At 40.3% G+C, this 27,502-nt stretch overlaps 9 protein-coding genes across 9 annotated transcripts; 4 read left to right on the forward strand and 5 right to left on the reverse strand.

Moving 5' to 3' along the window:
- Positions 1 to 6,902: 6,902 nt before the first annotated feature.
- Positions 6,903 to 7,441, reverse strand: LOC108605136. The gene has a single exon (XM_033294902.1). It carries the CDS (start codon positions 7,143 to 7,145, stop codon positions 6,945 to 6,947), a length of 201 nt encoding a protein of 66 aa, XP_033150793.1. The 5' UTR covers positions 7,146 to 7,441; the 3' UTR covers positions 6,903 to 6,944.
- On the reverse strand, positions 7,180 to 7,450 carry LOC117135046 (intraflagellar transport protein 52 homolog). The gene has a single exon (XM_033294901.1). It carries the CDS (start codon positions 7,444 to 7,446, stop codon positions 7,180 to 7,182), a length of 267 nt encoding a protein of 88 aa, XP_033150792.1. The 5' UTR covers positions 7,447 to 7,450.
- A 1,728-nt stretch (positions 7,451 to 9,178) lies between these two features.
- On the forward strand, positions 9,179 to 10,351 carry LOC108607741 (cytochrome c oxidase subunit 5B, mitochondrial). The gene is made up of 3 exons (XM_017998765.1): positions 9,179 to 9,360; positions 9,881 to 10,054; positions 10,112 to 10,351. The coding sequence occupies exons 1-3, from the start codon at positions 9,279 to 9,281 to the stop codon at positions 10,216 to 10,218; spliced, it is 363 nt and encodes a 120-aa protein (XP_017854254.1). The 5' UTR covers positions 9,179 to 9,278; the 3' UTR covers positions 10,219 to 10,351.
- Positions 10,352 to 10,565: 214 nt separating this feature from the next.
- On the forward strand, positions 10,566 to 11,303 carry LOC108607740 (cytochrome c oxidase subunit 5B, mitochondrial). The gene is made up of 2 exons (XM_017998764.2): positions 10,566 to 10,848; positions 10,907 to 11,303. Exons 1-2 carry the CDS (start codon positions 10,662 to 10,664, stop codon positions 11,185 to 11,187), a joined length of 468 nt encoding a protein of 155 aa, XP_017854253.2. The 5' UTR covers positions 10,566 to 10,661; the 3' UTR covers positions 11,188 to 11,303.
- Positions 11,304 to 11,315: 12 nt separating this feature from the next.
- Positions 11,316 to 13,097, reverse strand: LOC108607738 (tRNA (adenine(58)-N(1))-methyltransferase non-catalytic subunit TRM6). Its single transcript, XM_017998762.2, has 3 exons — positions 12,690 to 13,097; positions 11,747 to 12,371; positions 11,316 to 11,687 (listed from the first exon to the last, which is right to left on the reverse strand). The coding sequence occupies exons 1-3, from the start codon at positions 13,038 to 13,040 to the stop codon at positions 11,338 to 11,340; spliced, it is 1,326 nt and encodes a 441-aa protein (XP_017854251.2). The 5' UTR covers positions 13,041 to 13,097; the 3' UTR covers positions 11,316 to 11,337.
- Positions 13,098 to 13,209: 112 nt separating this feature from the next.
- On the forward strand, positions 13,210 to 15,341 carry LOC108607737 (equilibrative nucleoside transporter 1). The gene is made up of 3 exons (XM_017998761.2): positions 13,210 to 14,007; positions 14,068 to 14,121; positions 14,183 to 15,341. The coding sequence occupies exons 1-3, from the start codon at positions 13,531 to 13,533 to the stop codon at positions 14,789 to 14,791; spliced, it is 1,140 nt and encodes a 379-aa protein (XP_017854250.2). The 5' UTR covers positions 13,210 to 13,530; the 3' UTR covers positions 14,792 to 15,341.
- A 69-nt stretch (positions 15,342 to 15,410) lies between these two features.
- Positions 15,411 to 16,794, reverse strand: LOC108607739. The gene has a single exon (XM_017998763.2). It carries the CDS (start codon positions 16,617 to 16,619, stop codon positions 15,675 to 15,677), a length of 945 nt encoding a protein of 314 aa, XP_017854252.1. The 5' UTR covers positions 16,620 to 16,794; the 3' UTR covers positions 15,411 to 15,674.
- A 350-nt stretch (positions 16,795 to 17,144) lies between these two features.
- Positions 17,145 to 18,844, forward strand: LOC108607736 (probable cytochrome P450 6t1). Its single transcript, XM_017998757.2, has 2 exons — positions 17,145 to 18,647; positions 18,702 to 18,844. The coding sequence occupies exons 1-2, from the start codon at positions 17,250 to 17,252 to the stop codon at positions 18,840 to 18,842; spliced, it is 1,539 nt and encodes a 512-aa protein (XP_017854246.2). The 5' UTR covers positions 17,145 to 17,249; the 3' UTR covers positions 18,843 to 18,844.
- A 1,547-nt stretch (positions 18,845 to 20,391) lies between these two features.
- Positions 20,392 to 27,496, reverse strand: LOC108608011. The gene is given in 8 exon segments (XM_033293290.1): positions 20,392 to 20,553; positions 20,619 to 20,824; positions 21,323 to 21,606; positions 21,608 to 21,899; positions 24,179 to 25,411; positions 26,913 to 26,995; positions 27,077 to 27,390; positions 27,443 to 27,496. Coding segments are annotated over 8 exon segments (2,577 nt in total). The 5' UTR covers positions 27,489 to 27,496; the 3' UTR covers positions 20,392 to 20,434.
- Between the last annotated feature and the right edge of the window lie 6 nt (positions 27,497 to 27,502).

The following is a 27,502-nucleotide window of genomic DNA, read 5'->3' on the forward strand; positions in this document are numbered from 1 at the left end:
CAGCGTCGATAACAACAACAACACAACAACAACAACAACAACAAGAGCTGAGGCAGCAATCAGAGCAAACTGTATGCTGACGTCTCAAATGCTCGCTGCCTTTTTATAGCATTGGCTTTTATTATTAGTGACGGATTTCCGAGTCATTAGACAAAGTTATGCCTCGGACCACCGCGTCTGTTTAAGCTACTTAAACGCGCCGACCAAGCGACCAAAACGACCAACCAAACGCCCGTTCCTCCCACACAACAACAACAACATGGAGCTTGGAGCCGTGTGGACGTGACTTGCTCATGTCGCAATTGACAGGCGTCAGCTTAAGGCCTTAACAGCTCAGCATTTAATATTAACTGGCCTAGAGATTGGCCACATAACGTGTGTTCCATTAATTTGTGTACAAAGACTTTTAAGCGGGTTAAGATCATCTTTTAATTTCGGAGACAGAGAGAGCGAGAGAGACCCACAGCAATGCGTTTCACCCACGTCACTTAAACACAAATCAATAACTTTATTAAGCAAAAAACAAAACAAAAAAGGCCATATACAAAATATATATGCATGCTATACTATATGAAGGCAAAAGAACCAAATACATGGAGCTAACCATGTTTTACGAGCTGAAAAGCGTCTTGTTTAACTGCCTGGGACAATGAGCGCCCGCTGTGCGCGTTAAAAATCGCTGGAGTTGCAGCTGGGCAAGACCGTTGGAGTTGGAGACTGCAGAGAGATGGGCCACTCTCGACTCTGTTTACATTGGCCGAGCGCCGTGCAGTCATAATTTATGCCAATGGGTTTGTGTAGCGCCAGTTGACAGTAAGTCAAGTCAGACGACCGCAGAACAAAAACAGAAACCAGCTGGCGATGGCTCACACACACTAAATTCAAAGCCAATGAGTCAGAGCCTGCAAGTACGTAATGTAAGGGTTAACCCTTGGTAGTTTGGCTAGTATGACTATGAAAAGGAATTAAGCAAGCATAGAGCAAATAGTATTATCAGCAAGGATTCTTCAATTTATAAATGCATGCAATGTATTTTGAGATAAAAAGAATTAGAGCTTTGCAAAAATGAAATCTTTGTAAGAAATCAGCCATAAGTTTATTTTTATTTTATATTTATTTTATTAAAAAGACACCAACTTTTTAAGATTAAAAGAAATATACAAAAAACCAAAAGTAATTGTTCGGATCCCTAATATTATTCGATTTTGTATTATTTGAAGCAATTATTAATTTACTCAGCAACAGATTCGAAATATTTTCAAAAAGTATAAGATCATTTTTATTTTGAATTTATTTATCAATAATATTATACTAAAAATGAGCAAAACAAAGAGCAATTGCTCGCCTTCAATTCTTTGCGCAAAATTGGAAAATATGCAAAGCCCCAAGCGGGTCTGCATTAATTGCTTAGCTCAAGATGAATTGAATATATAGTGAGTACTTAATGCTTAATATATTTTATATGTGTAAACTAAATTACTTACGTTGAAAATTCCTCACATTGCACACTCACAAATGTGAACTGCAACATTTTGGGTTGAACTCTACGGTACGAGGGCTGGCCCTAAGGAAACTCCACATTAATACCCTCCTAACGATACCGCCCGTTGTCTACTTATCACATTGAAGTTTATTGACTTTACAAACACACACAGACATACATATATATTTGGCTGATGTTACTGTTTTTATTTTTTTGGCTTAGCCGTTGGCATTGCAAACGGCGCCAGATTTCGAGACTGTCACCAATTCCAGTCCAGTGGACGTCCAGTCATGTACACAAGTTGGTTATTATTTGATAGGGTCAAGTGTCGCTTAGTAGAACAAAAATAAAAGTAACAAACAAATAGAAAATTACACACATGAATATAAATAAATGTCTGAGCTGTCAGCCTAAAGAAAAACCTTAGAGATAAATTGTAGCCAGACAGACTGAAATTAATTAAGTAAAATAATCAAGAGTCCAGCTAATTTTATATATTTTGTGAAAGTACATAAAGAAGAAGGTGTGTCGTTAAAAAAAATAAAAATAATGAGACATGACATTCCTAGCTTTCGTTTAGTTTGCCTAATGAGCTGTTGTCGCTTGATCAGGCGGCAGGCACGTGTAAATGACACCCAAATTAGACTTAAATTATTTTATTATACTTTATGGCAAACGAGAGGCTAGTTTGTTTATCTCGCAGCACAAACAATTCCAAGAATTAAATCTGGTATGTCCAAAACTCTGCCGTGTCAGCTACCATCTCCAGTTGGCCTGGTCGGTCATTTGATAAGCACGAGCGCAAGCGCTTATCACAGCCAACAAATCGCTTAACTACTCTACTGCCTCCCCAACTCCATTGCCGCCGTCTAGTTATTGTCATGTTAATGTCGCGCTGCTAGCCAAAATCAATTTGAAACGTGGCGCCAGTTTAATGAGCCCACAAGCCCCCACAAAGACGCAGCATGCATAAGTCTACAGACTTAACGCCCGCTTATCGACTCTCCGTCTGGTTAATTAAGTTATAAAAATTATATTTTATACATACGATTTGCATTTTTATGAGCGTCAAATTTAACGTCTTGCTGCAGCAACGATTATTTACATGCAGCGTCAGCGTCAGCCCCGCCCCCACCCACCTCACTTAACTTGAAGTGGGCGCTGGCTAGAAAAAAAAAAAAAAAACAAAGCCAAACTTTAGCCTAACTGACAAATGATTTGCTGGTGTGACTTATGTTATTTTGAACGTTTTAATCTCTTTTCATTTTTTATCTCACACATCTTGAGTTTCAAATTTTGATTCGAAAACATGGCCAAGATTCACATTCGTGTGCGCTTCCTTTTTATTCAGCTTTATCTCATTGTTTTTATCTCAAAACCATAAAAACCGCAAGCTCAGCAACGTATCACACAAGCGACAACAATAATTTGCACCTTAACTAGTGCAACAATAAAAAAAATATTCTGATTACTTTTGAGTGTAAAATATATCTATGAGGTATATAATTTAGCTTGGTCAGAAAACTAAGCATAGAAAAATTATAAATATTAAAAAAACTAATTTGCATTAGGATCTAAAGCATTTTTAAGTTTTAAAGAGAAACAGGAAATTTTTCTTATCTTGGGATAAGCTGCAGCCTTTAGTAAAAAATTTAAAAATATAAGATAGATAATTAAAATAAAATCAGGTAATACTGTGACGATAATCCTTGGCCAAGGATTTAATTTTATAATTATATAATTATTTTATATTTTTTCTATATGTTAACATTTTTATTTAGCTTCAGACAGGAATGAGCGTTGCTAATATTCTTCTGCTTTAATGCTTTGCTGCACTGTGCGAAAGAGACAGAGCATGAAGCGCAAACTGTTGCGGATTTTCAAAATGGCGTCGTTGGCTGTTTAAAAAAGCTTTGACATGCATATGTCAAAATTGATGGCCAACAACAAAACTCGGCTTGCGTGCTTATCTGTGGCTCCAACACGTTTTGTCTTTAAACGTTTTGCAGCTACCCATTTTGGCATCCAACCGGCCTTGTTGGCCCAAACGTTGGCTGCTGCTGCTGCAACGGCTGCTGCTGCTGCTGGCCTGTTGCCTGCTGCTGCCTGCTGGCTGGAACACCCATTTAACAAGTCAACTCAAACGGTCAGGACCATAAATATTGGCAATTTAACAGAGTCAACAGTATGGCACTCGACGCGGACAACGGGGAATCGCGGGCCCATAATACACCTTGTCGTACACGATGCTTATCTCTTGGAATTTCTCGTGCGTGTTGGCGTGCCAAAAATAAAAGCAACACCAATGCAAATTGTTGACATTTATGAGCCAACGAATATGCAAATACCCTATTATTTTATATAAATAAAAATAACCATTCCATTTATAGTTTGTTTCATAAATAAGACAAAACTTGAAGTTAATGCTAAATAAGAGTATTTATGAAAAGAAATAGAAAGGATATTCTACTAAATCAAAATCAATTTTTTTTTTCAATGCTTACTATCTTTCTTAATTTGTTCATTTTTTTTATTTATTTTATAAATTTGCATGACGAACCCAGCAACAAATCGACTATACCCCAACCTATGATTTAGCTCAGCCTTTGCCAGGAGCTGTCGTTTGCTGCCGTTGCTGGACCGGCGGACTGCGGGGTAAACATGTTTGAAGTGCGCGTGAAAAATTAGCCGTGGAAATGCATGTTGCGCTTGTAGCTGTTGTTGTTGCCTTTTTGGCCGGCCTGTCGCCATTTCTCGTGTCCCGACTAATAAGCGCAACATGCTCATAAAATTTCGAAAGCTGCCCAGACTCTGATTTTATTTCATTTTAAATTGTACACGCGCTTTAAATATTTTTTTTTTCGATTTGATTAAAGCGTGTTAGGAACGACACTGAAGTTTTGGCTACAAAACTGGCAACTGATATGCCATATGACAGTTGCGTCTTTGACGGCATATCATTTGTTTTGCATCTTACATTGGACATGGATCATTAGAGCGTGTTGAGCACACACACACACATATGCATAAATATAAAGTCTGCGGCTTCATGACAAATTACAACATAAAAGACAAGCTTTCTATTTCAATAGTGGGGCTTCAATGTACCTAAAACCATTCACTAAAACAACAACCACAACTTTGACAAGATACAAACACAAACTGACTATGGAGCGTGCCAAGTCGGAGTAGAGGTTGAGCATTAACCCTTTTGTGATCACACAAAATTATAGTAATTTATTGTAGTAAGCAATAATATAAATTTAATTGGCATGACGTGACTAAGCATAAAATCTTTTATGTATATTAAATATTCTTGAGTTATTTTCAATGCCTGTTCATTTCTCGTTTTATTTATTTTTAAAGCCATTATTTTCTAGCTCTAAGTCCCACAAAGGTTAAGCTATTATCTCTAAGCTGGCTACTTCCCAACTTCCAAATCTTTTACCTGTTAATTGATTGTTACATTCTTGTCTTTTGGTGTGTCTCTAGCCCCGCATTACCCCTCGCTATGGCACACTATATTGTCTCTACGAGTCAGACGTGTGGTTTTTTATGTTCTTCAATGTTTTGTGACAATGAAAATTATTGTGTTGTCGCACGTTTTGGTGGTGTAATTTAATTAAAATGATGTTGCGCCTGACCCGCATCAAGAATGGCCCCACGTTGACCAGTGCCAAAGCCAATGAGGGTTTTCCCGGAATTTCCCATACAGGTGACAAATGCGCGACGTTTTTGGGAGTAACTGTTCATAATTTATAAGTTAAGCTATACTAGAGCAAAGAGTAAGAGCGTGAGAGAGAGAGAGAATGAAAAATAAAGATAAAGAGCAATCACAGCTGCTAAAAGGCAGCGACTAAAAGTCAAACAAAACTCTTGACATTGATGGTGTTTGCTTAGCGGCCGCGGCAGGACAAACGTCAGGACGAGGGCGGAAGTGCAGTAAACACACACACACATACAAACAAACACAGCTGTTGTCTTTTAAACAAGACTTGGAAATGCGCAAATGAAGTTGCATTTCGATTTTTTTTTGCTTGCTTGTAGTTTGAAGAGCTGAAAATGTGTAGGGGGGAGCGGAACAGGGGGTAGTCACAGTTAAAACTTGTGCGGCTTCTGTTGAGCCTGTGAACCTGTTTGGGCCACACTGAAACCATGAATGAAACGACAAATGTTAACTCCAAGTCTTGGACAGCGCATTGTCACTGTCAATATAGAAATGCACTCAAGGTAACTTCCTACTTGCAACATATCGTATTTCAACCTAACCTCTTTTACCATTTCTTTTTTTTTTTTTTTTACTTGCAGATTATTGCCCCCACACAGACATATACAGACATAGTAGAGACATGGAGAGAGACATGGACACCACCACATCATAGCGACATTTAGCGGTCAACAGCAAACAAAATGGCGAACGCTTCAATCTGTAGTAGTGGGAATTTTCAATATTGATTGATTGAGCAGTCTGCGCTATTATTGATGCAGACTAAAGTGCTTTTATTTTGAGGTAAACACATTGGCTTGAGCAATTTTCTTTTTATCTTAAAGATATTTTTACTCTAAAAACTTATCTATAAAGCTGCATTTTGTTGTATGTTTTTTCTGCTGCAGTTTATAAGATTTACTAGTGCCAGTTGTTGTTTTCCTATTTTTTACAGGACACTAGGGCAAATAGCTGTACTTATTTTTAAGCAGCGTCCTTAGGGCCTCTCTAGCTGCAATACGATCTACGATTGATGACAACATTTGTTTTGACAAGCATTAACTAGCGGTTTCACACAGTCTCTCTCCTCCCACCACGGCTACGTTTCCCCCCACAAAAGCAATTAGCAGTCAGCAGACGTCCCTTAAAAAGGAAAACAAATTGTCGACACCTAAAAACAGAACAAGAGAGCGAGCCTCTACTACGGCCCCTGGGGAGCCGCAATCAGCCTCCGTTCCAATAAAATAATTAATTGTGTGAATTGTTTTTGAAGTTAATAATAATTTTGTTAAAAATATGAACAGCATTATTATGGTATATAGCTTTACTTCCCACAGGTTTTGTATTACGCACGAAATTTTATGCACTTTCTGTGTAATTGAAGCAAACTTTGAAGACAAGTCAGAAAAAAAATATGTATAAAATAAAAATTAAAAGAATAATATTATGTATGGGGTGAATGCCGGCCATATGAGTCGCCAACATGTTTACATAAAATGGACTTGGTTTACAAAATTTGCTTAAAACCTAAAAAAAAAAGTGTTGATTTAGCAAAAAAAAATATTATATAAAATATAACTCACTTTAAAAGTAAATGAATATAAGATACCTTACAAATTTTGTTTAAGAAAATATATTTTTATTTCGTATTTTATTATATTAATTCAGTACACCCGCTTTTTGTTTGCAGGGTGTTGCAAGCGTTGCAAGGAATGCGCTGCGATTGCTGCAAATTGTAATTGGATGCTCTCTTGCCTAGTCCTCAGCATAGGGCGTGTAGCTGCTTATCTGTCTGGCCACAATGTTGAGTATCTCGCGAGCGGGCATATCTTGCTGTTCCCTAACAATTGCCGTTATACGCGCACACTCCTTTACATAGTTCTCCAACTCGCGTAGATTGAGCGCTCGTCGCGCTGGCTCCTTGGCCTGCAGCGCCTGCAAGCACTGGCCTGTCATATGCGCCAGCTGTGAACGTGCCGGACTGAAGGTTTCATCCAGATCGTAAAGCTCTAGGGTGCGGTGCGGGCGGTTCGCTAAATATGGGCGGAAATGTGGCCAACTGCAATGGCGGCAAAGGTATTTCAAATTGTGGTTTTATAATTCGCAGCGGTTCGTAGTTGACATGCAGTTTGGCATAGGTATCAATGACATCCTTGAGCAGACGATTGCTTAACGAGCAGAGGCCCATGTCAAACATTTGCTTAAAGTCCGCTGGCATCTCAGTGCCTATGGAATCTATGAGACAGGCCTTAGGCATATCGGCTAGAAAAGCCAAGTCCGTAAAGTGTTTGTTGTCATTTAGCTTTGAGGAATAGTTAGTTGGTAAGATATTAAATTATATAGTTTTTACGCTTACCTCCACATCATTAAAGTCCAAGTGAGTGTAACTAATGCCATGACCACCGGCACATGCAAAAAGTACCCGAACATTGATCATGTTGTTCTATCCTGCAAATAGCTTAGCAACGGAAATAAGAGTATCGGAATGGCTGTGCCCAGCAACATATCATGGTCACGCACGACCGCGAAAGGCAAGTAATAGGTGTATAGAGTAGTATGATGGAAGAGCCAAGGCATAATTCCATACAAGTGAGATAGGGCGGCTTATGAACCGCAATAGTGCTCTATCTAGGAGAGAGACATAAAGACTAGGAGGACGGACACCTTGTCAGCAGGCCAATTTGCAGATCTGCATCACGATAGAGTTAAGTGAGGCGTCGTGAATGAATATATGTGATGAAATTTTAATTTGAACTCTCATCCGGAAATCATAGGTCCCTTTCATATGGCAAGTTGGAGCAGATACCGCCACAAGCGGACGGTAGCGGTCAGAATAGCGGAGCGACGCAGCTCGACAGGGGGCACTACCGCACATGGGTTGGAGTAATGGGCGGCACAGACGAACTGGTGCAGCGGGACTCACTCTAGAGAGCGGGACGAAAAAGAAAGCGGGTGATTAAGAATCAGATTGTACGACACAGCGTAAGTATAGGTGGCTTAGATAGAAAGATGCCATAGCTGGCTATGGGAGTCACGAGAAATGGAAGTGACGTGTGGAGTTGATCGCTTGTCGCGCCGCCGCGCCTAGCAGTTACTAACGAACGACGAGTAGCCACGAGATCGAGTTCTCCACAGACACTCAGCTTATATGCACCAGCACGATGGATACTCGGCGTTCTGTGAAGCGAAGCTGGGTCGCTGCTAGGGAAAATACTTTGTGCGGAATGACCGTTCGCGTTATTGAGCCGTCATCGTCTCCTGATAGGTATACGACAACCTATGATTCGTAAGTATAGTTGCATTGCACTTACTTCACGCACTCAGCGTGCCAATGCGCTGAGCTTCGATGAGTCAGAGACACTAAGCTTAATAAAGATTATCCACGTAGACCGGGGTTGACGAAGATTGTAAAGATGCGCTCATGTTGGATATAACAAAAACAGATTATAGGTTTGCTGCTCATTTTAGTTTAGTTTATTTTATGATATTATGTTGTGTACGGCTTTTGGTAGTCATAACAACCAATAAATATTACCATACTTGCTATTTGATTTATATACAAAAATATTTAATAGAAACTTTTAACAATTGGTGAGCAGTTTTTTTTTTCATTTATTTTATTTTGGGATAATTTTATTTAAATTTAATTTAAATTAAATTATATTTGCGCCACCTAGTGGTTAAAATTTTCAAAGATTGTAAATTACCATGTATCGATACCGGACTTAATTGGATTGTTGACAGCTGCTTACAAAAATTTAAAAACGACAATATAGATAGTTTCTTCTATAATAATTTTGAATTACTAATATATTTTTATTATATGCTTTGATATTAGTATACATTAGCTAGTCATGGGCAAAAATAAATAAATTTCAATTAACAAATCAATAGAGCGCCAATTCTAACTAGAATCACTTATAATGATGGAGGCTTGCCGATACTACTACGCGGTCACACCTAAAATTCAACCCAAGCAGTCACACTTAATTACACGAAACACGGGCACACTTTGCTGTGAAAAATTACGAAAGAATTCGGCCGTTCATCACTTTTCCTTAACACCAACAGATTTTTGGAAATCGGACAATGGCTTCCCTTTGTACACGCATGGCGCTACGTGCCGCCGCACGCCAAAATGTTACATACAACTCCGTGCGTACCTGCAAAAGTAAGTTAACTAATGCAGGAACTCGCCCAACCAGCATGAAAATCTCTGTGATGGTCACGTCCACCTCGTTGGTCAACACGCGTTGAGTGCAAACCTAGGAAGCAATTACATAATATGTGCAATATTTGAGTTAACCTGCATTTAATATTTGCAATGTGGGGATCGAAATCCACTTAATGACTGTTAAAAGTTGTGATATGCCTGGAGGGGAGGTTATGTAATAACTACGCGGAGTGCAAAAGTGTTTTGGCTGCGTTGCAAACTCATAGCTAACTCAACAATGCGTAATTAGCACCTCGACCCTATAATAATGGCTTGAACTGTAAGATTGCAGCGGCAATTATACTTTTTATTATGGTCTTTATGTAACCAGCCAGCAGAGACAGCTGATTCAACCAACAACTGCGCAAAGGTGTGAACGAGAGGGGGTGGGTGCGTGAGAAGTGGATGTGACCCCAAAATAGTTTTTTGCAAAGCTTATCAACTAATGCTCGATATATTTATTTGTATGTTTTTGCAGTGATGAACGATCCCATGGAGCATGCCACGGGTATTGAGAAGCGCGAGCTGTTGCTGAAGGCGGCCGGCAACGATAATCCCTTCGACATGAAGGTGTTCAAGCGCGGTGCTGGCACCAAGGAGAACCCCAACTTGATTCCATCAGCCTTCGAAGCTCGCATTGTGGGCTGCATCTGTGAGTTGACTGTTAACATTTATCGTTGCTATGCAAACTAATGTTATTGTATTTTAGGCGAGGAGGATCAAACCTACGTTCAGTGGATGTGGCTGCAGAAGGGCAACCAAAAGCGTTGCGAGTGCGGCCATTGGTTCAAATTGGTGGAGAAGGCAGCTGTTTAAAGTTATTATTAATTAATTAAATAAACCAATTAATTACAAAGAACACACACACACAAACTTATAAAGCAACTACCTAAGCTAAAAGTCGACAAACTTAGCTATCCAAATAAAAGTAAACAACAATTCAAAACAACGCAGCATATGCAATGAAACTGCTTGCAGTTTTAGCTTGGATTTATGGAATGTTAATTCCAAAATATCACATAATGTTCTGTGCAAGAAGCGATGCTAAATAGTTGATAGAATAATAAAGTCAAACATCAAACGAGTGCTATAGTAAAATGTATATAATGTCTATTAGATTTGAAGGAAATCCGAGTAGCCCTACTATATTTAGTACAGTTAAACAGTCTATATTATTATTCCATTTTCATGTTGTCAACTGTGCGGATTAAATCTTATATTACTCCAGCAAATTGAAAAGTTCTAAAAACTTTACAGAAATGTCGTCGTTTATATCGCGACTGGCAAAATCCACAGCTGCCTCGAAGCGCTTGGTGTCGCAGCTCACCCAACGCAGTGAGGGTAAGATGGGGGCGTTACTACGTCAGCTGGGCTTAGATCGCATTCTTGGCGGCTTAGGCAATAAGGCTGGCCGCGCAATCTCCACTACACCTGTGCTCAAAGCGGGTAAGTAATATGGCTCCAAGAGAAACTGCTATATGAAGCTCCATTTCTGCTGCTGCAGGAATGATTGATGACATTGAGCTTGCCACGGGCATATTTAAGCGTGAGAAGCTTTTACGTGAGGCCGGCTGCAATGATCCCTGGGCAATGAGCAAGGCCATGCGCCGTGGCTCTGGTCGAAAAAATGATCCAACTATGATACCATCGGCCTTGGGAGGTCGCATGGTAGGCTGCCTTTGCGGTATAGAACGTGGTCCCAAGTGGATGTGGCTAGAGAGCGGTGATCCCGTCCGCTGCGAGTGCGGACACTACTTTCAAATCAAGTATGTGCCGCCTGTTTAGCTTCGCAGTCTACAAAATGTGGAGCGCTGTACATAAATCAAGAGCAAACACAACTTAACTGAACTGATCCAAAATACACACATATATAGCTTAAAGCATTGCATGATATTATCAAAAATATAATAATATGACAAATAGTTATGCTGGTTTCTATTTTAACGTATAGCCCGTTAACAGATAGCCGCTGTTGCCGGTCATGTTGACCTCAGGATGCGTGCGATTGGGCAGTATTTGATAGGTGCGCAGCCAATTGGAGGTCACATGTAGATTGGTCACTTTACCTGAGGTCTTAAGCTCCATGTAGGTTTCTTGCAGCAGTTCCTTGCAAGTGCTAAAGATAACAATGGGACGCGACGGTTTCACCAATGGCAGCAACGCTTGTAGTATGTTAGAGGGATGCTCCTTGGCGGCCATCACAAGACTGTCAAACTTCTGCTGCATTAGCTCCGAGGCGCGTTTGTTTTCCAACTGCCAACGTAATTGTGCGGATTTTTTATGAGCTGTAAGAATAATGTTTTATTTATAATAATTGTCGAGTAGTATAGCTAAAAATAATTACAGTTTGTAGATTCATCAAGTTTGACTTTCTTGCTGCTGGGCTCAATGGGATCACTGCCCTCCTCTGATAAAGGCTCAACTGGCTCTTCCTGCTCCACAGGCTGTTCTGCTGTCTCAGTCACAGGCTCCGCTTTGTCTCCCTGATAATACTCTCTTAACACAGAGTACAAATTCACCGATATACATCTTTGCTGCTGTTCCAGTGGCAACTTGAGTGCCAGCAATGCTTGCTTTTGTGGCACGTTTCCGGGATGCATATGGACCAAGGTTGCCTCTGTATTGGCACCCATTGAATTTAGCATTGCCGCGGGCAGCAGTCCATTTGTGCCACTCTCATACAACAAATAACTGCCGAAGCCGCTGACGCCAGAGTACGAAATAATCTGAGACAAAGTATCGACGCGTATGCCCATTATTTTTTCCGCATCCTGTCGGTGGAATATATCGACCATTAAACGTATCGTCGGCTGTCTGATTTGTACAAATTCAAAATACTTTTTCTCTTTCTTCAGCAGATATTTATCTTGCGAGTATTCTGTGCGTGTGTGAAAAGTTTTGGAGTTCTCCACGAGCTTCTCAATAATCTTGCTGGACTCATTGCAAGCTTCGCGCAGTTGTTCAATGTCCTACAAAAGGCAATATTAAAATAATTTGACTGCTTTACAACTAAATTCAGTATAGGGCATCACTATGCTGTTAGGTTAAAAAATTCAGTATGTATGTATGTGATGTTATAGTACACTTTTGAAGTACTGCTTCTTCACTTAATAACAGGGACCGCAAATAATTGTTATGAGTTTAAAAAAATTGAAGCCCAAGAAAGCCTCGGAGGAGGGTGGGAAAAGTATAAAAGTATATCATAAAAATTAAAAATAATTGTTATTTTTCAGTTTTTGAATAAAAAATTTAAATAAAAATTGAATTGAATATAATATTTAACATACCTCTGATTTTAACGCCTGTGCCTCGCCATTGTCTCTAATATCTCGATTGTCGGCACCGCTGCTAGAGATGCCCAGAACATCGCGTATGCTCCTCAGCTCATTTTCACTGCACAACTCCAACGAATGCTGTCGCTGAGCACCACGTTTACCCGACTTTGTCTCCTTTACGCACATCTTAAATGTCGAGTCATATGGCTGATCCAAAAGCGATTTCAGCTCTAGATGCTCCTTGCCCAATGTGGCCGTTGCATCGAGACTGCCAAATTTTTGCAGTTTTGTGTACTTTTGGCGCTGTATGACAATATAATCGCCCAGCTGTATCATGCGAGTGTTTTTTGCTACACACTCCATTGTATTATGAACTATTTAATTAAAGTTCAAGAGCTAACAAAATCAACACGTTGTTTACGTTTATTTAAAACCTATCGATAGCATCCTTTTTCGATTGCACGTTGCATCGACCGACCATCACATTGGTAAGAAAACAGCTGCTTCTCAATTGATTAAAGAAAATATCGAGATAGCACAAACATCGAGACACCACGCGCTACTCGTTTGTTTAATCTTTATAACCTTTGATTCTGATCTTCCGTAAGAATTTTATACGCGTTCGCGCCCACTTTTGATTTTGAAGGCATTTGCGATCGTCGTTTGCTTGCCACACTACGTTGAACGGGGCGTCGGCAACGTTTGAAAAATCAGGCTTGGCTTGGTGCAGCAAACAACTAGTGGAACTGGTGGAACCCGTTGGCGGTTAATTGACTGTTAATTAAAGCAGTGCCCGCATCTTACCGTTGGAATTTGAAAAAAAAAAGAAAATAGAAAAAGAATTGACTGCAAAATGTCTCAACGCCAGGGCGAAGAGCGTCCTTTCATTTCGGACAAGCAGCCAGTGACGCTGAATCCACAATATGAATCGCAATTGAAATCGGACGCAAACGGCAAAGGCAGCTCAATGATGTCCAAAATTGTAGCTGCGCTACCGCCGCCACCTGACAAGTACAAGCTAGTGTTCTTAATATTTATTATACATGGCTTGGGCACGCTCATGCCCTGGAACATGTTTATCACTGCCAAGTCCTATTTCGAAGAGTTTAAGTTGGGCGAGAATAACACAGTGAAAACTGAGACCAATTATCGTGGAAACTTTATGCAAAACATGGGATTTGCATCACAAATTCCCAATGTGCTGTTCAACTGGATCAATATATTTATGAATTTCGGTGGTGATTTAACCACACGCATTGTTTACAGTATAATATTTGAAATTGTGATATTGATTGTGACAGTGGTGCTCGCTATGATGGACTCCTACGAGGTGAGTTTGAAATGTCTTTGACGATTTTAAAATAATTTAATATTGTTTTGTTATTTAAAGTGGCCTGGCATATTCTTTTGGACCACCATGGGCTGCATTGTGCTTATAAATATGGTAAAAATAATGCTAAAAATATCGTATAGAATTGTTATTAATCCATTTTCGTTGCTTGCAGTGCAATGGCGTCTATCAGAGCACCATTTACGGCCTCGTCGCCTCTCTGCCGCCCAAATACACGGGCGCTGTCGTCCTGGGCTCCAACATCAGCGGTTGCTTTGCCACCTCCATGTCCATGCTATGCGCTACATTCTTCAGCTCAATGCGCACATCAGCTATATATTATTTTGTCACAGCTATATTAGTATTACTTTTTTGCTTCGACACCTACTTTGCGTTGCCCCTAAACAAATTCTTCAGACACTACGAGCAGCTGAGCCAGCAGAATGAAAAGAAATCCGAGTCTAAAACACAACTAAATGTGCCTTATTGGCAGATATTCAAGAAGGCTTCGCCACAGCTTTTTAATATATTTTTAACGTTTTTCGTTACGTTGTCGGTTTTCCCAGCCATACACTCGGATATCAAGCGCTCCGGAAGATTTTTTCATCAGCGAGAAGTACTTTACCAGCATGACTTGCTTTATGACCCTTTAATTTCTTTGCTATGCTGGGGCAGTCTGACCCACCTCCTGGATTCAGTGGCCCAAGCCACGATTCCTTTGGTTACCTGTAGTGCTGCGCTTGGTCTTTATACCACTGTTTCTTTTCTGCAACTATCTGCCTAAAGATGTTGTTAGGACATTGCCCGTTTATATATCAAACGAATGGGTTTATTGGGCAATAGCTATTGTTATGTCCTATACTTCGGGCTATCTGAGTTCCTTGGGCATGATGTATGCACCACAGACTGTTAGTGCTAAATATCAGATAACCGCCGGCATGTTTGCCGCCGCTATGCTGGTGACAGGCATCTTTTCCGGTGTACTGTTCTCATATCTGGGACCACATCTTATACAGATTTGATATAAATATGTTCGACCGCAGATTTGTTAAGTATACGCTCAGAAGTTGGTTATTATTGGTTGTGTGTAATCAAAAACTAACTCAATTTTATACAATTGTAACTAAACAGATCAATCAGAAGATATTTTCAATTCAAAATATTGCATGTTTATAATTAGAACTTGTAATGCTGTAGAAAAGTTCTAATTTGGGAGCGTCTATGGTTTGCTTTTACACTTGCGTAATTAACACAAGACATTTTGATTTTTGTACTGAATTTATATTGTATTTTGCTTTTTAACCAAACAATTTTTTGGCATATTGCCAAAACTAATTTTACTAACTTAAAACATGTTTAAATAAAGTTTTTAAACCATTTTATATATATAAAGATAAATGTAACCAAGTCTTTTGTAATCTATTGTATACAGCTCGTGACAATCTCAACGTGTATAAACTCAGATACAATCTATCTGACACTATCAATTGAAATTATATAGAGCGTGCCACCTTACTCTGATAAAGCATATTTATACTTAATCCAAGCTGATTAGGCATGTACTGTATATACATAATTCTATATATACTAAATGTATATATACATTGCACATTATGAGGTTTTGTCAATGACGCGAGTACCACGCGCTGCGTTACCAAGAGCAACGCCTATTTACATTTGTATATAATTTTTAATAGCTCACAGAACTTTGGCGATTGGCGAGGGCTGCGTGTTTCCAGACCGGCTATCTGCTCTAGCGCTACTTCCATATCTACTACATTGCACAGTATCATTTGCAAGCGATTTAAAAACTCTGGCGTAGAAGACTCTACCAATTCTTTTGTGGTCTTCAACATATCACATTGATCTTCTGCTTGCACATCTTGATAACTGACCACTAGTTCTTTAAGCTGCGGCAGCTGTTCCGCTATGCGAAAACCACAATCCTGTGCATCTGATATTCCCAGCCGCTGCAGATGCACTAATCCCACAGTGGGTGCTTCCAAAATGGTCTGCTCCACCTTATGTTTGTTGGCGGTGAGGTCCAGCGTGGACAGCTGCAGCTTAGTTAGTAGCTCTGCCAGATATTCGGGCTCAACGGAGCATTCTCTGGCCACTAGCGTCTTTAAATTGGGCAGTCCCACTATAAATTTGCCTGTTATATATGCGCTGGAGACGCTTAAGCTACACAAATCTGGACAACTCTTTGTTACGGTCTGTATCATGCTGTTGTTCATTTGATCGTCCGTTATGCACAGCTCGCGCAGGTTGGTTAAATCCAAGCGCAGGTAGAATGTTAAATCAGGTCGCAACAGATGGCGACCTAAATATGAATCAAATGCTTTCTTGTGGACATTCCATATGTAAAGCTTCTCCATGTGTGCACTCGTCAGTTCGAAAAAGTACATGTAGTCCTGTTTGTTGAGCGGCGCTAGCATTGCATCAGATATAGAAACCTCTCGAAATTGGGCCTTCCGCCAGACCACTTGACATAACAGCTCCTTGAAACGCGGTGAGCTGCGTGCCATGGACATTTGATCCGCGAGTGACAGGTATTCCAGTATAAAGCACAAGCAATCATCATTCAAATTGTCAACATTATCCATTTTCATTGATAAAAATATCAACTAAAAAAAATTAGCCAAGTCAGCTGTTGTCAGCACTTAATAAACAGACAATGTGACCGCATTGCAAAAATACAACGTTAAGTGGGCGCCAAGCGTAGAGTAAATTTTGAATTTGATAGTGAGAACATCGATACTTATATATTTTGAATTTAAAGTCTATTTAACGTCTAGCATATTTGCAAAATTAAGTAAAAATATAAATATAATATAATATATATTTTTATACACTTTGACATTTTTGTAAAAAATGGATAGCCATGTCCGTCATGAAATCTGAAATGACTAATACCGACTAGCTAAGCCTACATATTTGGTTATAGTTTGCTGCAGTGCTTTTAGTCGCGCTTTAAAAGTCTCTCTTAAATTTAGAACAGTTATACATTTTGAAAAGCAAGGCTTTGTCGGGTGGCAATCAAGAGCAATGACAAATTTATTAACAAAACAACAATACAAAACAACAATACATATGCAGTTTAGTCTCTCAGCGCATGCGAAGTCAACTGAACGATTAAGCGCCGCTATCAGTGTGCAATAACTGAAAATAATTCCACAAGATTAGATGGAACTGCACCCAGTCCAGTGAAAGATTTAGTGGACTATTGAACGCTACTTGAAATGCTTGTTGCACTGGTCTTGAGTTTAATAATTGCGGCTGCATGGCTGTGGCAACGGCAACACTTTAACCATTGGCGAAGACTGGGCGTGCCTGAGATAGCGGCCACGCCCTTTGTAGGCAACGTTTGGCAACTGCTGCGCGGTGCCTGCTGCTTTGGCGATCAGTTCCGGGAGCTGTACGAAAGCCCTGCTGCTGCCGGGCACGCCTTTGTGGGTATCCATGTGCTGCACAATCACGCGCTGCTGCTGCGTGAGCCGGCAATGATCAAGCGCATACTGGTGGAGGATTTTGCGCAGTTCTCAAGTCGATTTGAGACAACAGACCCCATTGGTGATACTATGGGTGCACAGAATTTGTTCTTTTCCAAGCATGAGACTTGGCGAGAGACACACAAGATCTTTGCCCCCTTCTTTGCCGCCAGCAAGGTGCGAAATATGTACGCGCTGCTGCAGCAGATCGGACAGCAGCTGGAGCAACATTTGGCCAGGCAGCTGGCAGCCAAAGGCACTGACAACACACTGGAGCTGGAGGTTAAGCAGTTAAGTGCGCTATTTAGCACAGACATTATAGCTTCATTGGCCTTTGGGCTGGAGGCCAACTGCTTGCAACAGCCGGATGCGGAATTTCGACGCATGTGCATTGAGGTCAATGAGCCACGTCCCAAGCGCTTGCTGCATCTCTTCACCATGTTCTTCTTTCCACGCTGCTCGCGCCGTCTGCGTACGCATCTGTATTCGGAGGAGTATGAACGTTTCATGCGTCAGTCCATGGACTGGGCGCTGGCACAGCGTTCAGCCAGCGGTGTGCAGCGTCACGATCTGATTGATATATTTCTGCAGCTGCAGCGCACTCAACCGCCGGAGAGTGTCGTCCACAAACGTGATTTCTTTGTTGCGCAAGCTTCGTTTCTATTGCTGGCAGGTTTTGATACCTCTTCATCCACCATAACATTCGCTTTGTATGAGCTGGCAAAGCAGCCGGCAATACAAGAACGTCTGAGACAGGAGCTGGCAGAGGCGCTGCACGTCAGCGAGCAGCCAGAGACGCTGAGCTATGAGACGCTGAGTGGGCTGCCGTATCTTAGACAAGTGGTGGATGAAGTGCTTAGGCTATATCCGCCAACTGCTTTCTTGGATCGCTGCTGCAATGCAGCGTCAGGTTACGATTTGAGCGCGTGGAATAGTGGCTCAAAGCTGCGACTGCCAAGTGGTGCGCCCGTTTATATATCTGTGCTTGGCCTGCATCGAGATGAGCAGCACTGGCCCGAGCCGCTTAAGTTTGATCCAGAGCGCTTCTCGCCAGAGCAACGTCAGCAGCAGCGACCCATGACATATTTACCCTTTGGCGCTGGTCCGCGTGGCTGCATTGGCACGCTCTTGGGTCTCTTGGAGATCAAGGTATGTAGCCATATAATTTATTAAATGCAATGTTAAGCCAACTGTATTTTGTAGGTGGGTCTGCTGCATATTTTAAAGAATTATCGCGTGGAAACATGCGCCAGGACGCTGCCCGAAATGAAATTCGATGCCAAGGCTTTTGTTTTAACTGCTGCTGGTGGCACTTATCTAAGATTTGTAAGCGATAAGCTATAAAATAAAAGCTATGCAGTTTTAATTTCACTTTATTCGTAATTGTTTTACATATGCATGTAAGTATAGTTGTAGTTTGCTTTTTGTTTAGTATCTTAGTCTTTCGAAAATCAATTCAAAAATGTCCACAAAGTTTCGCCAGCCGAATTCACCAAATGCTGTTAGATTTACTTGGTATTATCGAGTGGGATTATTGTTTTGACAATTTTTTTTGGGAACTGATAAAGTCAGTCATTACAAAAGGGCTGCGCTATATTCATTGGCAAACCCACAGCATTTGGACAATACGCTGCATTGACAATCAACATTTGTTGTGTGTGCTTTTGTTTATAAATTATTTGCATGGGTTGTGTGTGTTATTTTAAATGTTCTTTTCATAAGTATACGTTTTAAAAAACTAGCTCACAAGCATCTGCTTCTGCATCTTCTTATCAAATTTATTATTTTTACAAATTATCAAAAAATAACTAAATCGAATTTATCATCATCACTCATTTTAAACGTAAACTAGAGCTAAAAACTAATTCCATTCTTAGTTCATTTAACACATTTCATATCTCTTAAACAGTAAACACAAATGTTTTCATATTTTTTTCCATACATACTCGAATACAATAAAAATCTTTTTGCAATGTATTTTATTTCAAGTTTATATAATGTACATTTATAGCGAATTCTGTATGCACTAGCTACGCAGAATAAATTTTTTAGCATAAATCAAAAGCAAAATTATAATACAAATGTTTGCATATTGTGTATATTGTTGCATGTAGCTTATTTAATTGTTTACAAAATGTTGCGCTGGATTTTATAATCTCAAAGAAGCTGTTCTGTGTGGAAGTAGCAATATTTATGGCATATGCTTATATACATATATGAATTAGCTGAGCGTATATTTCAATTGGAAGCAATAAATCATATGTTAGGTTAAAAATTTTAAAAATAAAGTTTGGTAATATTTATTGACTTTGGAAGTGAGTTGCTTGCAATTAAACATAAACAAATACCAGACCGAAGACATAATATGGAATTGTTTTCTAATTTATTTAGATAAAATAATGAAATAACAAATTCTTCAAATAGCAGCACACACACACATTTAACAGTGTGAATCGCCGAGAAGAGAGCTGCACTGTTAAAAGTTTACATTGGTGTGTGTGTGTGTGTGCTGCAACAGTTGACTGCTGTGGCTTTTAACATACACATACTTATGTAACTTAATACGCACATATTTTGTTTATAAACTGTTAAATATACATATAGCTATAGTTAGTTATATTTATAGTAGTGTACTTTAGACATGACATACAGTTATAATCATAGAATTATGCTCATGCAGCTGTATATATGTAATTATGTATATATATATATAAGTTGGTATATTAATGCATATACTCTCACTTTGTAGCTTGCAAGTAAATATTGATGTATAAATTAAATTATTAGATTTACTTTAAAAACAAATTTACTGCTCTTCATTGCTGTTGCTGTTGTAGTTGTTGTTGTTGCTGCTTACTGTTTTTGTTGTTGTTTTGCTGGTTTGTTAGTCTTCTAATACATTAAAAAAAAAACACGCGCCTGCATTAGCGTAGCTACTATCTTCGATCCTGCATCACAACCTGCTTGAAGGCGCCAGCTCGCACGCTTGACTTGACCTCATGTCCACCCAGCGAGGCGGTGCCATCGCGTGCTATGTAAAGTTGTAAACCCGATGCTGAAGAAACAAAAGAAATGGCATTAAATACATATAATGGGGGCATATAATGTGATTGGACTTACTCTCTGCCGACTCCTCCAGCTGATCCAGCTTGGTATCCTTCAAAATCTCATCGATCAAGGAGTCTGGATTGACACGCGTCTCCTCCACACGGTCCGAGACACGTGGCCCATCGTCCAGTGCATTCTTCTTGCGCTTTTCGCCGCTGTTTTTCGTACGATCTAGAGATCCTGTTTCACTTATAACTAACGAGCCGGAGCTGGGATTCCTGCGAAACCAAAAGCAACAATAAATTAATACAAAATGACAAATTAGTATTTTAAACTAAATTAACTAACTGTGCTGCCATTTAGAGCTAAGCCCATAATTAGTGTGTGGTAATAAGAAAAGTAAAAACTAAAGACACACGACACACATCACATCGTGTTGACAAACTTAAGACTTAAGCGTATTACATAAATTTGATTGCAAACCATGCTAAACATATTTACATATGCAATGAACAAATAAAAGGTTTGAATTGTGCGCTGTAACTTATAAAATGCATGCCAAATGGTAACTGATGAACTCAAAGAGTGGCAAAGAGGCTTATATAACTTTATATATAATAAATAAATAATTAAGAGCTGTAACAATCTTTCTATTGACTTTAATATTGTTGCAGCTCTTGGCATAGACACATTTACAATAAGCAAAACTTATACAGAAACTAAGACAGGCAAGGCAACTAAATTAAATTCGAATTCGAGTTGAGTGGGCAACCCACATCATGGTAATGCTGGGACGACGTATAATCTGTGTGGTGGCCAGCGGGGAGAGTGTGGCGCCCGACATGGACATCGAGGTGGCTGAGCACATGGCTGAGGCTTCCGCTGCGGCCGCAGAGGTGGACAGCAATAAGGAAGCAGCCGAAGGATTCGAGCGTATGCTGCATGCATCTGTCGGACTCGCCGCCAACGAACTGAGCGCATCGCCTGACATAACATTGCCCAGTCGGGGACTGCTGGCATGGCCATTGGGTGAGCCCAGCTGCTGCGACTGATGACTGGACAAAACCATCGACGCTGTCCTGACCGCAGTGTGGATTACATTGGAATGTTATCAAAGCGCCACTGCTGCTGCTGTTGCTGCCATTCGATGATGAAGCCGAATGATTCGAGTGTATGCTGGCCAAAGTGCCGCAGGGCGAAGAGCTGCTGCCCAGTCCTGATGCTGCTGCTGCTGCTGTTGTTGTTGCTGCCTGTTGCCTGCTGCTGCTGTTGTTGCTGCTGGTGTTGCTGCCGCTGTTGTTATTGCAACTGTTGCTGGCATCAAACAGACGACGTGGCACGCCGCTAAAGCTTCTGTTTGCAGCCCGTTCGATTATTTTTTGAATTTGTTTATATAATAGACACAGTTACATATCAAAGCGTAATTATTGGGACAGACATAAGAAATGAAGAAAAATATTTGCAAAAATATGCACAATAAACTCGATGAGTAAATTATCTTAAGTATATGATAAAAATATTTATATATATTATTCGATTTAGCAATTTACAAAAGAAGCAATTTAATTTATGCACTTTAATGTTTAAATATTTTTTTTGATGTGTTTAAGCATGAGAGCGCTACTTTTTAATTTAGGTGTGTGTGTGTGTTTCTTTGTTTAAAAATATATAAATAACCGTAAGCATATTAAAATAAATACAACTGTTCAACTGTTTGCTTTTGTTCTGTTCTAACCGACACTTAATTCTAACGACCTCAATAACTTTTTAATTGATTTAAATTGTATATATTTATTGCAGCATAGACTTGCATTCAATTTTAAATTGCGCATTGCTGTCAGCAAACTGTGGGGACTGCTTTAACAGTATTTATTTTTCGTATAGACTGATTATAAAATTTGGAGAAAAAAATATTCTCTGTTTAAAATTTGTATGAGCTGTCTTTGCTTATTTAATAATAAATTGAAAGTGCGCTTGCTAGACACTCATTTGTTTAATCTAGCTGAACTGATTGATTGTTAGTAAATAAATTGAACCTATTTGTTATTACAATTGTGGCAGCTCGCTCACTGCTTCTTTACTCGCCAACTATCCATACACAACTGACCTGCTTGGGCGCCTACCTGGCAGCCTCACAAACTCAGATCAGAATGCGGGTGAGAGCGCAAGCATCTCAGAGAGCGTGAGCGACAGTTATCAGCTTGTAATCAGCCCGATCGCGATTGAACAAGAGCGTAACTACTTTGTTGCTGAGAGAGCGCTCAAAGCGCATCGAACGATTGTGGGTGGGCTTTGCATTGGCTGCAGTTAGAAAATCTCTCTCTAGCTTCTGGATTAGCTACAAAGCATTTGATTTAATGGCAAGTGTTGTCACAGCATTGAAGCTCGTATTAAATATTGCATTTAAATAAAATGTTCTTATTTAAAAAATAACTTAATTGTTGATCTATTGTGGTGCTCGAAATATTCTGCACAGCATCTAAAACTAATTAAGCATCTAAAGCAATTATAATGCTTTTCATATGTTTTTAAAGTCTGATCTTACGAATGTTAGTCAACAAACTTGTATAGAACTTCTGCATTTTGAGGCACCTTTTAGGAAGTTTAAGAAATTCTAACTTAGGAATTTATTATATATTTGAATTTATTACAGCAAAAGTCCAAGACCTTTGTGCTAATTGGCTGAGCTAGTGTAATTACCCCTAGAAATTGAAAATAACGAAAAGACCAATTGCAGTGTATGTCTTTTGAGCCTGCATAGTTGATGCGAATGGGACGGGGACTGCTCAGGAGAGCAATTGTCCACACAAGGGCGACACACTGACCAAATGCACAACCAATGAGCTTCAGTATATGTGTGTGTGTCTGTGTGTGTGTCTACATCCTTGGCCTAGTTTTTAAGCTGCATTTGACCTCAAGGGCTTGTGTTGTTACTGTGACCATGTCGCCGACTTGGGGCCAAGTACTCAATGTAAGAACTGATTATAATGATTTGTAATTGTTTGTACAAAAATTGCTTTTAATTTTAGTTGTAAATTCTACAAGTAACCGCAATTAATTTTGTAGTGAGTGCCCAAGTTAGATAACCGAATTACTTTGATTTGTTTAAATTGTAGGCGTGTTGGTATCATTATTATATTTAAATTAGTTCAAGTACTAAAAGTAAGCTTAGTTCTTAGAATGGGCTTTGGGACAAAATTCTACACAAAGCCAAACCTTAAATATAATGTTTAGTTTACAGTATATACCAAAGTAACGAGAACGTAAACAATAACGAAACGAAACAAAACAGAAACAGAAAGAACACAAGGAGCATGTTAAATGATAATGATAAACAATTGGTGGGGGGCCATTTACACGCGATAAATGCAAACAATGAAATGTCTAGAACCCTATGGGCTAACAGCTAACGAGTTCTAACGAGTAAACACTTGAACGAGTAACGAGTAAAAGCAAAGTAGGAGTACTAAAGTTCGTTATGTGAATTACAGCTAAACAGCTAACGCTTTAACGAGTAAACATTTGAACGAGTAACGAGTAAGCAAAGTAGTAGTAGTAGGAACAAGAGAGTTCGCTAGAGTTTAAGTTTTATGTGAAAGTTTATCATTGATGCTTTGATAAACGCGACGCACCTCATGAGCTCGTAAGCAGCATTTGTGGAATGTGGACGAGCGTGACTGGGGGCATCCAGGCTGGCAGCGAGTGGTGTGGAGGCGGTGCCCTGTAGCATGGTGCGTCTGTAGGCGCGCTCGAACGGCGTTCGGGACATGAAGGACATGTTCTCGGCTGGCGAGTCGACGACATCGTAGGTGAGCAGACGATTCACATAGCTAATGCCCAGGGGTGGTTTATCGGCCGATTGGATGAGGCGACTGAAGCTGGGACGGCGCTCTGAGGTGGGAGTGAGAAACGGATCGGCTTCAATGCGTTCGGTCACCAAATCAGGTATGGTGCCCATGGAGCGCATCTTTTGTATGGGATAATGCGGACTATCATTGGCGCCATCCTGGCCTATGAACTTGGCATTGCCCACCTTGGCCAAATGGCTTTGATGCTTGACAAACAGTTTGCCCGACGAGCCATTCGATGAGTTTGAATTCTTGCGCAGCGCATGCGCATGCAGATGATGATGATGCAGATGATGATGATTGTGCTGCTGGAAGCGCAGACGCTCCTCCAGCGATTGCTCACGTATGCGCTGAAACTCCTCACGCGTTGCTGCCTCCGAGTAGTCGTCGAAGCAGAGATTGTTAAGCGATTTCATTTTGGTTATGTTCGCATGTTCCGCCAACTGCTTCAGCCTGCGTGGCGAATTGCGGTCCAGCTCCATGGACGCTTTATGAAACTCCATTTCGAGTATGGACAGATTCTCCATGGACTTAATCTTAGCCACACGCGGCGTATGGAAATTCTCTTCCAGACCCGAGTCATTATCACCAGAGTCCTCCTCGTTCATGTACTCCTCATCATTCTCGCTCGTCTCCTCGCTGTCATAATACTGTGTGGCGTGCGCGGGCGAGCCAGCGCTGCGATAGCTGGGCGTGGCATATGACTGCGACAGCAAAGGATTGGGTATCTCACACATGGGCGTACGGAACTCATCGAACGCCGCCTGCTCATTGCCGCTCATTGTGGCATTGGGCGTTTGATAGAGACGCTCCTCACTTACATATTCGATGGTGGTGCTCAGACTGGCGTGCACTGTGGTGGTTTTTGTGGTGCGCTGCGGTGGTTCGGGTAGACCCAATCCCTGCGGTTGCTCTGTTGTCGTCGCTTTGTGCCGCAACGCGGGTATATTTAATTTCATCGCATTTATAGCTCTCTGATTAAGTCTATTGAGTAGAGAAACGGATTTTCTAAATCGACTGTTTAGCGTTCGATATTCGTGGGTTTGGATACACGCGTTTGGGTTAATACGAGCAGAGTTACATTTGTTTCAATTTGTTTTTTGTACAATTTGTTAGTTGGCCATTTACCCATTTAAAGTTTATCAGAGAGATTATATACACATAAAGAAAGAGAAACAAAAAGTGTTAAACAAATTAGGCATAAACTAAATTAAACAAAATGTTAATAAACATATAATTAAGAAGAACTTATGAGCTAGAAGTACCATTGAAAAAGTCCCAAAGCTAAAGTTAGTACTATTAGTAATAATAAACCAACTAAACCCATGATAAGCTATGCTATATATAAAGTTAATATTAACAAACATATTTGTGCCACAAGAATTGAGAGTGATTAATGCAATTTCTGAATCAAAAATGCAGTTGCTCTAGGATTTATATTTTGGATTGCTAAATGGCAACAACAAATCTGACATTAAGCACACGCGACCTTTACAAAGTTCTCGCCATGACGCCAACTCACACAGTTGGCTTTCGATGAAGTCATCGGCGTCATATTTTGTGCAAACATTTCTTGCCACTACTACGCTCTACAATTTTCATATTGTGCATTCTGATAACATCCGTGCAACCCACACACGAGGCACGGGCACGGACAGCATGTGGCAGCAACCACAGACAACAACTAATAACGAGAAATAATGTGTGTGTTCCTTTTGGTGCAACCGAAATGCAAACAAAGGGCGACAGCTTCAAAGCGAAACGAGCCACACTGGCAGACAGCCCAAACGAACGAACGAACGACTGACTGACTGACTGGACGTCCTCTCACAAGGATATTGCATTCCATGTATATGTAAATGTGTAGCGTGTGTGTGTGTGTGTGTAGGTTAGCAAGCGCAATCTTGCACTTGCCATCATTTGACCTTAAACTTTGATATGGAAATTTGTGTTGCAGCAGCATCCACAGTCGCCAGCACAATATGTAAAAAGTTTAGCATTTTATAATTGAATGAAGCGTTTAATGGAACGCAGCCTTGAGAACGTAATGAATAGTTAAAAGCACAATCAGTAGCGAAGGACCCTACTGCATATTTAATAACAAGTGGCAGCGCTAAGCAACTCAACTTACATTTTAAAGCAGCTTAAATTAATATAGAAATTCTATGCTATGCTAGTTCAAACAGTTTATCATTTAATGTAGCTTAACTAAATATAATATAATGTATAAAATATATTTGATGTATGCATGTGTGCTTGAGTGTTAATTGAGTTTAGTACACAATGTAGAATTTGTAGTTTTAGTTAGACTCAAAGTAGATTGATAATGAGCTTTAGTTGTAGCTGCTTGAGTTAGAGCATATACTAGAGTGTAGTAGCATATAAAATAGTTAGAGACACAAGATGTGAGCAGAGATTGCTGCACGAATTGCTGGCAAAATAAATTGAAATCAAAATCATATACAGACTATATGGTATATACAGCATATATAGTTAACTATATAGCTAGACGACTTACCTAGCATGCCCCGAGTCACCTTCGGAACTCTGCCGCGAATGTTGACTGTGCGAAAAACTACTATAACCCGAACCTTTCGACATCTGCAACGGAAAATTAAACGCAAGTTAGCAAATTGCTGCTGCTGAACGAATTGAACAAATGAAGATTGACGTTTGGCTCACTTGACTAGTATTACTGGAATTTCTCGAATGGCCCATTTCCATGAGTGCAGCGGTGACGCCGCCGCCGCCGCCGCTTGTAGCATTGCCACCAGTGAGGCTGCTGCTCAGGCCCATGGTGCCATAATTATTGCTGCCAATGATGCCCAGACCAGGCGGCACTCCCCCTGTTACTGTCACAGGTGTGGTCACATTGGAGGAGACTACAACATGTTCCAGATCCGCAGTGAGCGCCACCGCAGACTCTGACGATTCGGATAGACCCGAGTCGGTCACAATGGCTGCTATGACCGCCTGTGCGTCGAGATCTGCAAAGGCTAAAGAAACAGTTTGAAATCACAATTACTAAAAATGAAATGTTGGACGCACCTTCTTCCTTGGTGCTGGACACAGGCCGCGTGGCCGGCGCTGACATTGTGCTGGAGACGC

The sequence above is a fragment of the Drosophila busckii genome, chromosome 2L, assembly GCF_011750605.1.
Source record: "Drosophila busckii strain San Diego stock center, stock number 13000-0081.31 chromosome 2L, ASM1175060v1, whole genome shotgun sequence".
In the NCBI taxonomy this organism is placed as follows: domain Eukaryota; kingdom Metazoa; phylum Arthropoda; class Insecta; order Diptera; family Drosophilidae; genus Drosophila; species Drosophila busckii.

Excerpts from the sequence above, each read along its gene's own strand:
- LOC108605136 (XM_033294902.1), bottom strand. The coding sequence starts at position 7,145 with ATGACAGGCCAGTGCTTGCAGGCGCTGCAGGCCAAGGAGCCAGCGCGA.
- LOC117135046 (XM_033294901.1), bottom strand. The coding sequence starts at position 7,446 with ATGCCTAAGGCCTGTCTCATAGATTCCATAGGCACTGAGATGCCAGCG.
- LOC108607741 (XM_017998765.1), top strand. The coding sequence starts at position 9,279 with ATGGCTTCCCTTTGTACACGCATGGCGCTACGTGCCGCCGCACGCCAA. Across the intron at positions 9,361-9,880 it reads CTCCGTGCGTACCTGCAAAA|TGATGAACGATCCCATGGAG; the intron begins GTAAGTTAACTA and ends ATGTTTTTGCAG. Across the intron at positions 10,055-10,111 it reads TCGCATTGTGGGCTGCATCT|GCGAGGAGGATCAAACCTAC; the intron begins GTGAGTTGACTG and ends ATTGTATTTTAG.
- LOC108607740 (XM_017998764.2), top strand. The coding sequence starts at position 10,662 with ATGTCGTCGTTTATATCGCGACTGGCAAAATCCACAGCTGCCTCGAAG. Across the intron at positions 10,849-10,906 it reads TACACCTGTGCTCAAAGCGG|GAATGATTGATGACATTGAG; the intron begins GTAAGTAATATG and ends CTGCTGCTGCAG.
- LOC108607738 (XM_017998762.2), bottom strand. The coding sequence starts at position 13,040 with ATGGAGTGTGTAGCAAAAAACACTCGCATGATACAGCTGGGCGATTAT. Across the intron at positions 12,372-12,689 it reads CACAGGCGTTAAAATCAGAG|GACATTGAACAACTGCGCGA; the intron begins GTATGTTAAATA and ends TGCCTTTTGTAG. Across the intron at positions 11,688-11,746 it reads ACTTGATGAATCTACAAACT|CTCATAAAAAATCCGCACAA; the intron begins GTAATTATTTTT and ends TTATTCTTACAG.
- LOC108607737 (XM_017998761.2), top strand. The coding sequence starts at position 13,531 with ATGTCTCAACGCCAGGGCGAAGAGCGTCCTTTCATTTCGGACAAGCAG. Across the intron at positions 14,008-14,067 it reads CTATGATGGACTCCTACGAG|TGGCCTGGCATATTCTTTTG; the intron begins GTGAGTTTGAAA and ends TGTTATTTAAAG. Across the intron at positions 14,122-14,182 it reads GCATTGTGCTTATAAATATG|TGCAATGGCGTCTATCAGAG; the intron begins GTAAAAATAATG and ends CGTTGCTTGCAG.
- LOC108607739 (XM_017998763.2), bottom strand. The coding sequence starts at position 16,619 with ATGAAAATGGATAATGTTGACAATTTGAATGATGATTGCTTGTGCTTT.
- LOC108607736 (XM_017998757.2), top strand. The coding sequence starts at position 17,250 with ATGCTTGTTGCACTGGTCTTGAGTTTAATAATTGCGGCTGCATGGCTG. Across the intron at positions 18,648-18,701 it reads TGGGTCTCTTGGAGATCAAG|GTGGGTCTGCTGCATATTTT; the intron begins GTATGTAGCCAT and ends TGTATTTTGTAG.